General features: G+C 35.1%; 1 protein-coding gene across 2 annotated transcripts in view; it reads right to left on the reverse strand.

The window, feature by feature from the left end:
* DNAAF6 (dynein axonemal assembly factor 6) overlaps positions 1 to 18,412 on the reverse strand; it is a 66,225-nt gene that overhangs the window by 17,905 nt on the left and 29,908 nt on the right. For both annotated transcript variants that reach the window (XM_077145819.1, XM_077145818.1), the window contains 2 exons: positions 6,998 to 7,103; positions 4,178 to 4,274 (listed from right to left, as the gene is read on the reverse strand). In XM_077145819.1, coding sequence (XP_077001934.1) covers positions 4,178 to 4,274; positions 6,998 to 7,103 — 203 coding nt within the window. The remainder of the gene's footprint in view (positions 1 to 4,177; positions 4,275 to 6,997; positions 7,104 to 18,412) is intronic.

An 18,412-nucleotide genomic window follows, 5' to 3' on the forward strand; every position in this document is an offset into this window, starting at 1 on the left:
CACTATCATCTGTCCATCAAACGTCCAGATCAAATGACACTTCTATTGTGAAGTCTCCTTAGACTTCCTTTTCTTTGGTTCATATCACTTTGGAATTTATGCTTAATCTTGACATCAAACTTATTGAGAGAAGGAATTAATTTGGAATCAAATTGCAGATCTGCAACATTTTTACTGTATGAGCTTAAGCAAGTTAGTTAACCTCTCTGTGCTTCAGTAACCCCATTGTAAAGTGGGGATAATAATAGCATTTACTTCATAGGGTTGGTATTGGGATGAATGAGTTACTATGCGTAAAGTTCTTAGACAAATGTCTGGCATATAGTAACCAGTATGTAAATATTTGTTTATGATAATGATAAGTGACAACTTATCAGGAAATCATGAAAAAAAAACATATTCATAGAGAGTAAGTGTAGGAAAATGCCCCATCATGGTACTCTGGCGACCTTGCACATATCCACATAGGCAAGGCTCAACTGTACTCTGATGAGGTCTTAGAAGAGCATGATCCTCCTGGAGCATGGGAAGATAGACAGTCTTGTAAGGAGCTATCTCAAGACTGTTTCTTCTCTACCTCTGTAGTTTTTGAGAGGGATTTTTTCTTCTCTATCTCTCTATTTTGTGAGAGGGACTGTTTTTTCTCTCCCTCTCTATTTTGTGAGAGGCTCCCCATCTTGTGGGATGCTGCCATGAGGCAGTTCTGTTTCAACTCCCTGGATACGGTAAGCATAGGTCTTCCCACTTCTCTCCCCTTGGGTACAGATGCAGGCTATAAAGCTGTTTAGCTTCAGTCTAGGGTTTGCTTTTACAACAGAGTACTTCATTGCTTATATTGCCTGCCATCTGGTCTCTCTGGTTCCATGTTGTCCTATGGGCAAAAGGACATAGAGAGCTGATACCATGCTGCTCTTACTTATGCTTCTGTGTAATTAATAAACTGTATCCAGTTGAGCTCATTGTTTCTTTATTGGATGAATATATGAATGCATGCTAAGCCCACCTAAGCAGTTGCCATCATGCTTAATCTTGACATCAAGCTCACTGAGAGAAGGAGAACTTTTCTATTTTCTTCAACACAGCATATCCATTATCTGGTCCATAATGTTTAGCCCATAGTAAGTGCTCAATAAGTATTTGTTGAATTAAAAAATTAGACCAAGCAATGATACATATGTATTCAAGGACATATGTTCAAGGACATTTATCAAACCTATTACAGTGGGAGACTTATGGGAGGGATAGAGCATGATGAAAGAAAATATAAAATCAAAAAAGACTAGGGCCTTATAAACAAGACAGCGGATTTAAAAAAATGTGTGTGTGTGTGGTGTGTGGGGCAACTAGGAGGAAAAAGCCCTCTAGGCTACGTTACTATCCTTCCATTAATTTATATGAGTTTTTGATATCTTGAAAGCCTTGCCTTAGTATCTCAACAATAATATAAAGAGGAGAGGCTAATCAGCATCTTTCAAATTGTGTTCCAAGGAGCCCAAGTATGATTCCTAGGAACTGCCTCATGGGCAGTAGCACTCTTTTAACCAAGGCAGTGACACTTAAATGTTTACACATTGGACTTTTTCATAAAATTGCAGTTAAGAAACATAACTGCAAAGCACTGGCCTAGCACTGGATTCAAAATGCTATGAGATTAAGGTATGAGAAGTTGGTAGCTACAAAGTCAGGAGTAGGACAGCAAAGGGCCATAATAGGACAGGCACAATTTGGGTAATGGGCTCTTTGGGTTTGCAGTTAGGAGGAAAGAATGGAAGGTTTGCTGAAGACATATATATTCCAAACAAAATTTTGTTTAGGACTGTCGTTTTTATTTAGAACTCACAAATCTTGCTTTTTTATTTGGAGTCTAAGGAAGGTAGATAAAAGGAGTGGTCCTTTATGCATTTTAAACTCTAAATCACTCCTTGAACTTAAATAACCCTTTGTACTTTGCACTCATATTATCTTCCTCAGCTTAAGAAAGGGTTTTCTTCTTAAATTTTCTTGTTAGATTGTTATATGTAGACCACGTGTGAGACCCAAATACCAAAGTTTACCAGTTGTAAGGAACAATTTTCCCCTCACTTACCTGTGTTTCTTATATGCATAACACAATCAATATGTACATTTCATATGGCAGTGTACCTATTTTTCCCCTGAAAGGTTGTTATTAAATAAATTGCACATTTACAACTTCATGGTGTCTTAGATTTTATGAAATACCAAATTATAAAATAGGAATAACATGTTTGTAAATTTGAGGAACTAATATAAGAGATGGGGCCAACAGCCTCTTTAGTCTGAGTCGTACTGTTAGGGTTAAACAATGGCAGTAGATGCCATTATTCGTATGCCTACAGGATAAAATTCAAGCTACAAATCAGGCCTGTTTTGAGAGAAACAGAGAGCTAGCTTCCCAGTACACTTCTTACTCTTTATTCATATTATACTCACCACTTACTCAAATATGCCCGGCTATTTCATAACTGGATAGCTTTCCATATATGCTGACCCTTGCTTGGAATGCTCTTCCCTGTTAGATTCCCTGTCCATCCAAATGGATGATCCCTTTCTGTTTTCTGTCACCATGTGTGTGGTATATGCCTCTAATTATGTACTCATCATAGTGAACTGTGTCTTCTTTACTGCAAATTCCTTGAGGGCAATCAACTGTTTCTTATTTATTTTTCTATCTCTAGTACTTAGGACAGTGCTTAGTATGTAGTAGTATTTGCTAAATATTTAATGAATGAATAAACAAAGTAAAGAAAGAGAAAAAGAACATTGTACATGTGGTAAAGTACCATAGCACTAACAAATGTTTCATTTGCTGCTGCCATTCCAGTGGTGACCATGCCTGAGACTGGGGCACTTAGCCAAACTGTCTGACCTCTTGGTAGACTTATATTAATACTGAGTTTAACTGTCAATAATCAAATGAATTCATTTATGTTATGAATTCATAACATTCATTTATGTTATGCTATGAGTTTTAAATAAACTGTACACTCTTGTCCTGACGTGTGATTTAGTTTCCAAGATCCTTCATTCAGGATACTGTTTTTATTAAGACTAATAAAAATTTGTGCGCGTGAAATGGAAAGACTCACAATAGTTTTATATATTTAGCGTCTAGAATTTCTTCAGAGTTTACAACGATCCGCAACATTAGATCTCAAAAATATAATTTAACAGTAATTTAAGAGGGAGGAATTTGAACATTACAGATAAAACCTTGGAGCTAATTACTTCAAGATTACTTGAAACTTTAGCTCATTAGAGTTGGAAAAAAATCTCCTGAGATACTTAAAGTTACTATTTCCGTTACTTGACTTGATTCAATTGATCTTTTTTGCTAAAAAGAGAAAACCTGAAGTTCATACAAAAGAAAGATTCCATTTACTATCTTCTTAAGGAAAATACATTAAGCACCTCTTATGGACACGTCACTGTTTTATAATGTAGATTATTGTAAAAGAAGGGGGGAATGGTGGCTGATAGACCCTGCACTCAAAAACTGAATTTTCAATACAGAATTAGTTGTGTATGCTATCAAATGAGTTGCATTCCACTGTCTGGCTAGGACCAGATTTTTCAACAAGATTTTTATGAGTATGGAAAAAACAAAAGTAAAGTGGTATTATTGATATTGTTAGCACTGATATTATTATTACATAGAAACACCTACTTGGCAAAGATGCTGTATAACATGCTGTCATGTCATTCAGATAAGGGAGCCAAGTAACTAAATAAATAAAAAAGTCAGATAAAAAAATTAAGAATAAAATCCCTTTTTTTAATCCCCCATAGGCTGAATCATTAAAAGAAAAACAGAAATAAGAGATGACAGAGTCAAGAAAGCAAATATTTTATTTTGATTGTCTGTCAACTCATTCAGTCCACATGGATTGGGCAGTTTTAATAGGATTAGAAATGATTCAGTCTATTAAGTTTATTTGTAAATCTTATCCAATGTGTAAACTTCATTTACTACATGTTTTTAGTGTATGATAAAATTTTATCAATTTTAAACTGTCTATCCCATTATTCCTGTAGTACCTGAAACATAGCAATCACTATTTTTAAAGAGTTACAGCATTTCCTTCAGTATTATATTCACAAAAGTTGGCAAATTCAGCTACAATGGTGATACAGAAAATAGGGAGTGTGGGAGGCTTACCACTAGATCTTCACAACACGCTGTCGATGAGTCCTTTCTTGTCAATCCTAGGAATATATCCTCAGTTCCCACCTGCTGTTTGAATATAATTTCATACCTAAAAAAAGTCAATGATAATAGAGATTGACATGAAAGAGCAATTTTCTGTCACAGAGCTGAAAAGTAGGACCTTATGAGGATATGCTATTACAAAAAAATAAAAGGACTAAACAGAGTGCTTGAAATTTTTCAGGTACATAGTAGACATGTCATAAAGGAATAGAAATCTAGAAACAGGTTTTGTTTATTTCATATATGCTAATTTCATAAAAATAAATCTTAGCTATTTAGAGCCATACAAATAAAATGCATTGAGGAAGTTCTAGTAATATTCTACAAGGTTAAAAGTAAAAGAATAAATGAAAGTCCCTTCTTGGGAAACAATGGCTCAGAAAAATGCTGGGCCCATAAACCAGGATTTGATGAATAGAAAGAAACCCCCCTCTCTTAAGTTTAAGCCACAGAGTAGAGTCAGAAAATTCAGATTTAGTAATGTTTCTGTTACTGACTATGTGACCTTGGGCAAGTCATAAACTCATAGGGCCTCAGCTTCCATATTTGTACAATTTATAGGGGAGACTGGGCAGTGTTTGAACTAAATGATCTCTATGGTCCTTTCTACCTCTACACTCTACAACCAACATATTATTAATACAGCCAGCACATCGATATTAGAGTATTCAGAATTTAGTCCTATAGAATTCTTAGTTCAATAGGAGATTTTTCCAGTATTTCACCTCATAAATATGAATTCATAAGCATTTTCTTTCTCCAAAATTTGGGCCCCTAGGAAGAGAATGGTTTCTATAAGCACCCGGCCATAACTTACCCTTATCTTTTTAGATGGAATGAAGTTAGCAAACATTTACAAACCATTTTTCCCTTTGATTCTTCCCTAAACGAATGAGTGATAAATCTCTGGACAGGAAGACTAGAGTACTAGATTGAACTTCTGACCAATTGCAGATAAGAATGCCCAAGGGATTTCTCTGAGTCTGAACAGAACAATAAGTAACTATTTGAAATGGGGTACTTTTCTCTTAATTGGCTATAACATCTACCAAGTATTTACAAAGGTGACGCCAGCTTAGAAGTGAAGAGAAAGGTATTGATCTATATGCCAGTGACTCCCAAATGGATTTTCTCTACCTCTTGCTCTTATCCTGAGCTCCAGATACAATTTTCCAACTGCCTGTTCTATAGGCTTACCTCAATGTCCCAAAGTTTCCTCAGATTCTACATATACAAAATCGAACACACTGCTTCTCCTCCACCGATATACCCTATCATAGTTAATGGCATTGCTGTTCACCCCATCACCCAAGTTAGCAACCTCAGCATAACCTTTGATGTTTTCTTCTTATTCATTACCTCTAATCAAATACTGAATAATCCTTTTTAGCTCAGGCCTTTATTATTTTTTATTTGGCCACTAATAATTCTTCCTTTGTGAACTGCTTGTTCATGTTCTTTACCCATTTTCCTCTTTACCACTTGAGACATTTTGAAATGTATTTACATCAGATAAAAAAAAGATTGAAAAATCTTATGCAACAATTTTCTTCTTAACATGACTGGGGTTATTATTCATTTAAAATTTCATAGATGTTCTATCTATAGAACATCAAACATCAAGAAGAAAAGTGAAGATTTAGTCACATTTGGAGTTTGCCACGTATGGATATTTGGCATTCATTGGACAATATGACAATATAGATATGTGGGCACTGTATAAACATAACCTGAGATTTACTCTCTTCATTCTCAAGATGCAGATAGAAATGTTGTTTTGAAATATTCTTTGATTTTCTTATGAGGTTTACTTTTTTTTATGTTATTTTGGAACCTGGATAATTTTTCCTCCAGTTAATTATCTGCAGTCTCTCATTGCTTCTATTTTCAGAACTGATGCAGAAGACAGAAGCATAGGGGTTTTCTTAAAGTACTGGGCACAATTTTGTAGTGAGAATTAGAAGTACCAGATTACTTGCCATAGATGTCTTCAAGAATTTATAAATTATATTATAATTTAGTAAATATTGACTTTAGTTTTTAATCTATTCTAAATATTCAATTAAGGTTTTATTTTTAAATACATATATTTAAAGCTTAGTCTATTTAACCATTCATTTTCACTATGTATATAAACATATTTTAAGATTCTAAAAAGTATGAGTTTTTTTTATCGGAGTGAGATTGAAAGTATTTTTATTATAATGATTCTAAATTTCATGCTTACAATACCATGGTACTGAAAAGGATACAAAACAAGATTTGAATCATTTTTATAAAATATACTAAATACTAAATATACTCCTAAAAATATCTAATAAGTCTAGGTAAATAATTGATAATTGGAAGGAAAACATAACCTTTCACTGAAATTCTGGAACATTGAGTAATTAAAAGCAAGTCTTTGACACATAAACATAGTATTGTAATTTAGTTTGTATGAGTGATTATAATTTAGGGGGCTGGTTTTCTCCCACTGTTAGTTCCACATTATACAACTAACTGACATTAAATATAAATTTACAATGGAAATAGCTGCATCTTTTATGTTTTGTTAGATAATAACTGAAAGGCAGGTGTTATGTTTTATTATTTGTTTCTGTTCTAAAGGAAAAGTGTCATCAATTACACATGCCTTCTGTGTGTCACTGTGGTTTTATCTTTTCTGTGGTATAAGTTACTTTATGAATCTTGTCAAAATACAGACTCGTATCAGATAATGCATATAACTTCAACCCCCAAACACATTCCTTGCCTCATTTGACTTACTCTGGTATTTCTCTAACATCCCACATGTCATCATGCTCTGCTCCTTCTGGAACTTCTTCTGGCTTCCAGATGTCTTTGCTATTTTCAACACTGGTTTGAGGGATGACTGTGAAGAAAGGGAAGATAAAAATGAAGCTGTTGCCCATGTTCCACCTCCAAACTTCCCTTCTTTGTACACTGGGATAATTCAGGTAAAACCCCTTTTATTTATAATTACTAGATTGTTGGTCAAAACAAGCTAAATTAGTACTGACTGAATTAAAATTTTTTTCACTACAGAACTAATACAAGTTAATTGTAAAAATTTTAGAGAATCTTTAGACATATAAGCAGAAAGAAGAAAGTAAAACAATCTATAATCTAACTATCTGGAGAGAATCAATGTCAGTATCCTGGTGTATATTTTTCCAGCTTTTTTCTGTACATATATAAGCAAATACATATTACACAGTTTTTAGAAACATAAATAGGATTATTATATAAAAATGATTTTATATAAAAGAACAAAGCAAAGATACAAGCAATCTGATTTAGATAGAAATATCTTATTTTGCATTGTGTTTTATTGTATTGTAGCGCGAAAACCAGGAATGAGGCCACAGGCCTCCAGGAATGTTCCACGAAGTTAGAACAGGCTGAGACTAAGGATCCGCAGTTTCGGGAAGCAGGTTTTATTAGCTCGTGCGCACGAGGGCCCAGCTGAGTCACCTCAAAAGTCTGAGCCCCGAACAAAAGGCAACCTTAGCTTTTATAGACTTTTTGACATGATAAAGACAAGGTACACAATTGGCTGATTTAAGCTGAGAATGGCCCAGAGCTGAACCGTTGAGGGGCCCCCACCCCAGGAATGTCTTCTTTGGCCTACGTGCATCTTTACCAATTCCTGAAGGCTGGGGGAGGGGGTTTCTATACCAGGAAATGTGCCTTATCTCACTTGCCTGCAAGGAGAGGGGGTTTGGGGGTTTTCCACAGAGAGCACAGCTAAACCAGAAAGAGGGCAAGGCCTGCCTGCTACAGTATAAAAATCCTTTGAGACCCCTTCCATGCAAGCATGACATAAATATTTTAAAAATAATATCAAAAAGGAAACTGAAGACAATGGATATAATGATAATTTTTTTACAAATTATTTTCCTCATGTAAACATGAGCTTTAAAGAAAATCTCTATCACTTGTCCTTTATGCGTTACTGAGTATGTGCTTCAGTTTCTATATACTAAATTTAAAAACTTAAAAGTAGATAAGCTTGACTACCAGTTGACTAAGATGGCAGTGTAATATACTCTAAGGCACTGCTCCCCCACAGAATCTGGACAACTAGCAAAAACTTGCTCTTCCTCAAAACTCCCCAAAACAGGTAAAGTGTTGCAGTAACTGGGCAAATGCCAAATCAAGAAAACACAGCTTTAAAAATGGGAGGAGAATCTCACAGCACCTTTACTGACCAATCCCCCACCCCCTCCCTGGCACTGTGTGGAGCTGTCCTGTGCTCCCATTGTGGGTTTCTGGTCCTGTTCCACAGGGAGCAGAGTAAGCCCTATGTGCATACTATAGTGCCTTATGTTGGCACCAGTCTATTGGGTGGTAACCTGGAAGACTGAACAAGGACACTTGTCTCTGGCTTAATGTCCCAGAACTTGTCCTGCAGGCAGAAGCAGCTTGCAGAGAGCTAAAGTAGTGTGAAAAACAATTAAGTCAAAGCAACCAAAGGCAAAAGATTACAGGCTTTAAGACACACAATAGAACTCAGGAAGGGGGGACATTCAGATTCTGTAAACAGGGGAATTCAAAAGGCCATGAGTGAGCACAAGTCAAGGACAAAACAAAGGCTCAGAAAAGATGAGAGGACCCTGCATTTCACTTTTACCTCAGGCTGATCTTCCTGATAAGAAGGCTAAACTCTGAAGGAACACCATCCAATGTAGAGCTAATTTGCAAAGAATGGGAAATACATTTTTTTGGCATTGGTTTGTTTGTTTTATCACCTCCTGGCACTCAAGGAAATCTGCCTTATCACTAGCTGGGTACAAATTTAAGGAATGGAGAACTCAGGGACTAAATCCCAGAGTTAATACTTTAAACTATTAAAATACACAGTGTGCAAAAGAAAATTATAAGACAAAGAAAGAAGAAGGAAATGATAGCACAACCAAAGGAACAAGACAGAAATTCAGAAAAGACCAATGAAGAGGACCAGGCACTGGACATACTGGACACAGACTTAAAACAAATAATCTTTAATATACTCAAGAAGATCAAGGAAAACACAGAGAAAGGACAAAAGGATATTGAGAAAATGATGAATAAACAATGTGATAATCACAATAAAGAGAGAAATTTTTAAAAGGAACAAAACAGATGTACTGGAGTTTAAGACCACAATAACTGAAATGAAAAATTCCTGAGAGGGTTTTAAAGCAGTATGGAGCTGGCAGAAGAAAAAATCTGATTCAGACTGAGGAGCAAAAATACCAAAGAATGAAAAAAAGGAAAGAGAGCCTAAGAGACCTGTGGGACACCAAGAAGCATACCAATACACATATTATAGGAGTTCCAGAAGAAGAAAGAGAGAAAAGGGATGAAGGAATATTCAAAGAAATAGGGGCAAATGACTCCCCCAATTTAATGAAAGACACGAATATACACATTGAAGAATCCCAATGTATCTCAAACAGGCTAAACTCAAAGAGAACAATGCCCAGACACATTATAATAAAATTGTTGAATGCCAAAGAAAAAGATAATTCTGAAAACTACAAGAGAAGAGGAGTATGTCCTGTACAAATGAGTCTCAATAAGATTAAGTACAATTTCTCTTCAGAAACTTTGGTGGCAAGAAGGCAGAGAGATAAAATATTTAAAGTGCTGAAAGAAAACAATTGCCAAGGAAGAATTTTATAACTGTCAAGATTGTATTTGAAAATGAGGGGGAAATTAAGACATTTACAGATAAACAAAAGTGTGTTCATCACCATTAGACCTACACTAAAAGCAATGCTAAAGGAAAGGACACTAGACAGTGTCTTACATAAGAATAAAGAAACAAAGATTTCCAGTAAAGGTAATCATATGGGTAATTATATATGCCAGTACTATGCTATTTTATTTTTTGGTATATGACTCTACTTTTTACTGCTTATGGGTTCTTAAAATGCAATTGCATTTAAAGGAATGATAAATCTATGGTTTGGGGACTGTCATGGTCAAGTTCATTTGTCAACTTGGCCAAGTTGTGGTTCCTGTTTGTCTGATTGGGCAAGTGCTGGCCTGTCTGTTGCAATGAGGACATTTCATAGAATTAAATCATGATCATGTCAACTCCATCAACAGCTGATTCCATTTGTAATCAGCCAAGGGGAGTGTCTTCTGCAATGAGTGATGCTTAATCTAATCACTGGAAGCCTTTTAAGGAGGATTCAGAAGAGACAGGCTCTTTTCCTGCTTCAGCCGGCAAGCCTTTCCTGTGGAGTTCATCCAGAACCTCCATCAGGATCATCAGCTTCACAGCCTGCCCTACCGATTTTGGACTCTACGTTCCATGGTTACATAAGACAGTTTTTTAAATTTTATATTTATGAATATTTTCTGTTGATTCTGTTTCTCTAAAGAACCCTAATTAATACAGGGACATATGATGTATAAAGATATAATTTGTGAAAACATCATGTTGAGTGAAATAATCCAAATAAAAAGGGCAAATATTGTATGATCTCACTGATATGAGATAATTAGAATAAGCAAACTCATAGAATCAGAATCTAGAATATAAGTTATCAGGGATGGGGGAGGGGAGAGAGAATGGTAATTAAAATGTCCAGTGTTCCTATTTGGAATGATAGAAATGTTCTGATAATGATAGGATGATGGTAGCAATACACTGTGAACATAATCAACATTATGTTCATTGAAATATATTGCTGAATGTAGTTGTGGGGGAATTCTTCAGTTGTATATATGGTAACAGAATATAAATTTTAAAACATCCATGGAACTGCACTGCACAGTGAACCCTAAGTTAAACCATGGACTATAGTTAATAGCACAATTATGAAGATATGCTTTCATCAAATGTAACAAAGGTACCAGGCCAATGCAAGGTGTGGCATATGGGAATCCTATATTTTATGCATGATTGTTCTGTAAATTCACAACTTCTCTAATAAATGAATGATATAATTTGTAACAAACATAACAAAAAGATGGGGAGATGGAGGGATATAGAAAAGTGTTTGTGTGTACCATTGAAATTAATTGGTATCAAATGAAATTTGATTATTATAAATTTTGAGTGTTAAAATTAAACCCCATGGCAACCACTAAGAAAATTTATGAAAATATATACAGAAGTAAATGAGTAGGGAATCAAAATGGTTCAATACAAAAATATCAAATAAATATGAAAGCAGTCATTAATGAAAGACTTGAGGGACTTAAAAAGGATATAGGACTTAAAAAGACTAAATAGCTAAATGTTAGAAGAAAGTTCTGCATTACCAGTAGTTACTTTAAATGTAAGTGGATTAAACTCTCCAGTCAAAATGCAGAGATTGGCAGAACAGATAAAAAAGCATGACTCAACTATATGCTATTTAGAAAAGACTCACCTTAAATTCAAAGACATAAGTAGGAGAGTGAAAGGATGGAAAAAATATTCCATGTAAATAGAATGCAAAAGAGAGAAGGCATAGCTATACTAATATACTAAAATATTTAAATAGTAATAATAGTAATAAGTCAAAACTGTTGCTAGGGACAAAGAAGGTCACTATATATAAATAAAAGTTTCAGTCCAACCTGAAGACATAACAATTACAAACATATAAGCACTTAACGCAGAGCCCCAAAACATATGAAGCAAATATTGACAAATTGGAAGGGAGAAATAAACAGTTCTACATTAATAGTAGGAGACTTTAATACACCACTTTCAATAACTGATAGAACATCTAGACAGAAGATCAATAAGGAAGTAGAAGACTTGAACAAAACTATAAACCAACTAGACCTAACAACATACATAGAATCCTTCACCGAAGAACAGCAGAATACATATTCTCCTCTAATACACATGGGTCATTCTCCAGAATAGACCACATTTTAGGTGACAAAAAAATTTCCACACATTTAAACTTTTTAAATCATACAATGTAGCTTCTCTGAACACCATATAATGAAACCATATCAGTAAGAGAAGAAAACCTGGAAAATTCACAAATATTAATTAAACAATTAAAATTAACAACATACTCTTCAACAACCAATGGATCAAAGATGAAATCACAGAGGAAAGTTAGGAAATATCTTGAGACAAATGAAAATGACCACACAACATACCAAGATTTATGGGATTCAGCAAAAGCAGTGCTGAGAAGGAAATTTATGGCTCCAAATGCAGCATTAAAAAAGAAGAAAGATCTCAAATCAGAGCCCTAACCTCAAAACTGAAGGATCTAGAAAAGAAAAGCAAACTAAACCCAAAGTGAGCAGACAGGACAATATTGTAATTAGGCCAATTAATAAGCTTACAATGGCCTCTAAGTGTTCAAGTGAAAGGAAGAGTCACATGTCTCTCACTTTAAATTAAAAGCTAGAAATTATTAGGCTTAGTGAGAAAGGCATATTGAAAAGAGAGATAGGCTGAAAGCTAGATCACTTGCACCAGTTAGCCAAGTTGTGAGTGCAAAGGAAAAGTTTTTGAGGGAAATTAAAAAGTGCTACTCCAGTGAAGACATGAATGATAAGAAGTGAAACAGCCTTATTGCTGATATGGAGGAAGTTTTACTTGTCTGGATAGAAGATCAAACCAGTCACAGCATTTCCTTAAGCAACACCTAATCCAGAGAAAGGCCTTAACTCTCTTTAATTCTATGAAGGCTGAGAAAAGTGAGGAACTTGCAGAACTTAAGTTTGAAGCTAGAAATGGTTGGTTATGTTATGAAGAAAATGTCTTCACAACATAAAAGTAACAAGGTGAAGCAGCAAGTGCTGATGTAGAAGCTGCAGTAAGTTATCCAGAAGATCTAGCTAAGATAATTGACAAAGGTGGCTACACTAAACCACAGATTTTCAGTGTAGAAGAAACAGCCTTCTGCTACAAGGTGCCATGTACATCTTTATTAGCTAGAGAGGAGAAATCAATGTCTGGTTTCAAAGCTTCACAGGACAGGTTGATTCTCTTGTTAAGGGCTAATGAAGCTGGTGATTTTAAGTTGAATCCAACACTCATTTACCATTCTGAAAATACTATAGCCCTTAAGAATTACACTAAATCTATTCTGCCTATGCTTTCATAAATAGAAAAACAAAGCCTGGATGACAGCACATCTATTTACAACATGATTTGTAATGGATTATGAATATTTGAAACCCACTGAAGATATCTATTGCTTGGAAATGCAGATTCATTTCAAAATATTAATGCACCTGGTCACCCAAAAGCCCTGATGGAGATGTGAAAAGAGATTAACTAAATTTTCATGCCTGCTAATACAGCATCCATTCTGCAGCCCATCAATGAGTCATTTCAACTTTCAATTCTTATGATTTAAGACATAAGGCTATAGTTGCCATAGAGAGTGATCTCTCTGATGGATCTGGAAGGTAAATTGAAAACCTTCTGGAAAGGACTCACCATTCTAGACACCATTAAGAATATTCATGATTCATGAGAGGAGGTCAAAATATCAACATTAAGAGGAGTTTGGAAGAAGTTGATTCCATTCCTCATAGATGACGTTGAGGGGTTTAAGACTTGAGTGCAGGAAGTAGCTGCAGAAGTGGTGAAATAGCAAGAGACCTAGAATTAGAAGTGAAACCTGAAGATGTGACTGAATTGCTGCAATCTCATGATAAAACTTTAATGGATGTAGAGTTGCTTCTTATGGATGAGCAAAGAAAGTGGTTTCTTCACATGGAATCTATGCCTGGTTAAGATACTGTGAACATTGTTGAAATGACAACAAAGGACCCAGCTACTTATAGCTGATAATGCAGCAACAGGGTTTGAGAGGATTGGCCACAATTTTGGAAGAAGTTCTTCCAATTTTGGAAGAATTTTGGAAGAATACTCATTTAATTTATAAATAACAACTGTATATCAAAAAAATTAGATAAACTACATGACATGGACAAATTCCTAGAAACACACAAACTACCTACACTGACTCAAGAAGAAAGAGAAATTCTCAATAGACAAATAACAAGTAAAGAGATTCAATCAGTAATCACAAACTCCCAACACTGAAGACCTGTGACCAGATGGCTTCATTGGGGAATTTTACTAGAGAATCCAAGAAGAAATAATGTTAATCCTACTCAAAATCTTCCCCAAAATTGAAGAAATGGAACGCTTCCTAACTCATTCTATGAGGCCAACATTACCCTAATACTAAAGTCAGGTAAAGATACAAGAAAAGAAAACGACAAACCAAAAAGCCTCAATAAAATGAGTGAACAAAATTCAACAGCATTAAAAGAATGATACACCAGATCAAATGGGATTTATCCCACATATGCAAGGGTGGTTCAATATAAGAAAATCAATCAATGTAATAGACCACACTAAAGTGGCTACTATTTTAATGAAAAGGAAAATAACTAGTGTTGGAGTGGAGGTGAAGGAGAAACATTCATTGTTGGTTGAAATAAAATGGTGCAGGGCTGTGGAAGACAGTTTGTTGGTTCCTTAGAAAGTTAAATACAGAATTATCATATAATGCAGAAATCCCACTTCTAAGTATGTACCCAAAAGAACAAAGCAGGGTCTTGAACACATATTTGCACACTGATGTTTATAGCAGCATTAATTACCATTGCCAAAAGATGAAGCAACCTAAGTGTGCATCAACAGATCAGATAAATGGATGAATGGAATGTGGTATATTCATACAATGGACTATTACTCAGTCATAAAAAGGAATGAAATTCTGATATATGTGACAACATGGATGAAACCTGAAGTTATCATGTTGAATGAAATAAAACAGACGCAAAAGAAAAAATATTGTATGATCACAGTGATATGAAATAATTAGAATAAGAAAATTCAGAATCGGAAACTAGAGTGTAAGTTATCAGGGGCTGGGGAAATTAAGGAATGGGGAGTCAATGTTAAGTGGTACAGAGTTTCTGTTTGGGGTGATGAAATGTTTTGGTAATGGATGATGGGGATGGTAGCAAAACATTGTGAATATAATTAACAGTACAGAATTATATATTTGAATGTGGTTAAAAGGGGAAAATTTTAGGTTGTATATCTGTTACTAGAATAAATATTTAAAAACAACAATAGGACTGTAAAACACAAATAGTGAATCCTAATGTAATCTCTGGATTATGGTTAATATTATGATAAAATTATTATATCAATTGTAACAAAAGTGTGACACACTACTGTTAAAGTGTTAATATTAGGCAAAACTGCATGTGGAGGGGCAGGCATATGGGTATTCTATATTTTCTGTTTTTTATGTAAACCAAACCTACAAGTTATTAAATAACATAATTTTTAAATGAAAAAGTAGGTTCCAAAAGGCATGCAAAAACCCAGTTGACATCTGTTCTAACTATTGGGGTAGTCAATGGAGACCCAATATTACATGCAGGACATTATTTTGATTGCTTCTGAACATCCTCAGATATGCACCTGATTATCACATTTTCATTTTTTTAAACTTCTTTTTTATTGTGAAATATAATATAGATACAAAAAGGCAATAATATTCCAAGAGCTTTTTTTTTTTTTTTTTTTTTACATGGGCAGGCATCGGGAATCGAACCCAGGCAGGCGAGCATTTTTGCCTGCTGAGCCACCATGGCCCACCCTCCAAGTACATTTTAACAAGTAGTTATACAACAGATTTTAAAGTTTGGTATGGGTTACAGTTACACGATTTTTTGCTTTTTCTTCTAGTTGCTCCAAGACACTGGAAACCAAAAGAAATATCAATATAATGATTCAGCAGTCATACTCATTTTTAAAATCCTATCTTTTCTGTTATACTCCTTCTTGATTTTTTTCCTTTTTGTGAAAAATAACATACATATAAAAAAGCAACAAATTTCAAAGTACATTGCAACAATAAATTGTAGAACAAATTTCAGAGATTGGTATGGGTTACAATTCCACAATTGTAGGTTTTTACTTCTAGTTGCTCTAAGGTACCGGAGACTAAAAGAATTATCAATATAATGATTCAACAATCATACTCATTTGTTAAACCCTACCTTCTCTGTATAACTCCACCTCCACCTTTGATCTTTCTCCCACTCTTTAGGTGTATTTGATCTATGCCCATTCTAACTTTTCGATGTTAGAAGGGGCTGTCAGTAATATGGGATAGGGGAATGGAATTAGTTGACATTCTGGAAAGGCTGGTCTCTGCATTTCAGGGCTTATCTGGTCCAGGGTCCCATCTGGAGGTTGTGGGTTTCCAGAAAGTTACCCTAGTGCATGGAAACTTTGTAGAATCTTATATAATGCCCTAGTTATTCTTTAGGATTGGCAGGAATGGTTTTGTTGGGGTTTGGCAAGTTATGATAGGTAGTAATGTCTAATAAGAAGCTTGCATAAGAGTGACCTCCAAAGTAGACTCTCGACTCTATTTGAACTCTCTCAGCCACTGATACCTTATTTGTTACACTTCTTTTCCCCCTTTTTGTCAGAATGGCATTGTTGATCCCATGGTGCCAGGGCCAAGCTCATCCCTGGGATTCATATCCCATGCTGCCAGGGATACTTTCATCCTTAGTTGTCATGTCCCACATAAGGGGGAGGGCAATGGTTTCACTTGCAGAGTTGGGCTGAGAGAGAGAGAGAGAGAGAGAGAGAGAGAGAGATGCCACATCTGAGCAACAAAAGATGTCTTCTAGAGGTGACTCTTAGGCATACCTATAGGTAGGCTAAGCTTCTCTGCTACATACATAAGCTTCACGAGAGTAAGCCTCAAGATCGAAGGCTTAGCCTATTGATTTGGGTGTCCCTAATGTTTGACACAGTATAACCCTGTTGGTAAAGTTTAATAGCTCCATATTTTTTCTCCCATCCTTCAAGGGACTTTGCCAATACTTTCTGATTATCTGCTTAATATACTCTGGGATGTATCCAGGCATTACATTAAGCTATACAGGATTAAAGTCTCTCATTCTTATTCTAGGTGATCTGTGTTTGTATTGTTTAAATGCTCTATCCAGACAGGTTGAGTTAGATTATGTGCTACAGAAAATTTAGGTTCTAGACAAAATAAACCTTTCTTCCTTTGGTCTCAAAGAATAGGTGAAATTCTAAAATACAGACAATGTCTTTCTTATCCCTGGTCTGAATTACCTTAATCCTGACCTGGTCGGCTTTGTTCTTATCTCTAAATACCAGATTTACGTATATAAAACAGCACCTCAAAGTCCAGAAATAACAATTACCACTCTGGACTAAATGTGATTGCTATAAGAGCTTAGAATCTAGGCCCCAGTTTTCTTATAAATATTTTCTAAATGAGATCATACAATATTTGCTCTTTTGCTTCTGGCTTATTTTGCCTCACCAAATGTCCCACAGGTCCATACACATCGTTTCATACTTCACAACTTTGTTCCTTTTTGCAGCAGCACAATGTTTGATCATTTGTATACACCATTATTATTGTTAGCCAATCTTCTTCTCAGTCAGTGGATCTTTCAGCCACCTCCACCTACTGGGCCTCATGTATAATGTCCCAAGTCAACAGTCCCCATCAACACTCTCAATTTTAGATAATTTCATTGTACCCAATAGAAAGATAGCCATATCAGGTTTTCATTTTTGCCAGTTCTTTTGAAATGATGTGTTTCTACATATCATGGACTTATATATAACTTTTTACATATTACTCAGAATTTAGAGACTGATAGACCCACAGTATCGGGAATACAGGCAGCACAGAAATTCATCCAAATTAGAACCAGTCCTCCATAGAGTTAATATCTCTAGGGCAGGCAAAGAGACTCTTGGTTATATACAGCAATAATAGATGAAAATTTAAAACCACCCTCAGACCTCATTTCAATTATTATTTTAAACATTTTGCCAGATAAAATCTTTTGTAATTAGCTACATTGATGTATGAACTTCACTTCCTCTCCCTGCTCATCCTCTGGTAACCGTGATAAGACCAACAGAGTTAGAGCCTTTTATATTTTAAAGATGTGTTAAATGTTCATTTCTGGGAAAATGTATAGACCAAAATGCTGGGAAGACACCCAAATAATTTATTTATTTTAGTTTATAGGAACTGTGAATTTATATGCAACCCCACAAACATTTATTTATAAACATTTCAATGTAGGATTAAATTGCATACTTATTTGTGTTCTTCCCCAAAGGAATATTTACTCTGAGAAGGCAGGGATCCCTTCTATTGTGATTTCCATCATAGTTTTATA

Source organism: Tamandua tetradactyla, chromosome X (assembly GCF_023851605.1).
Source record: "Tamandua tetradactyla isolate mTamTet1 chromosome X, mTamTet1.pri, whole genome shotgun sequence".
Lineage (NCBI taxonomy): Eukaryota > Metazoa > Chordata > Mammalia > Pilosa > Myrmecophagidae > Tamandua > Tamandua tetradactyla.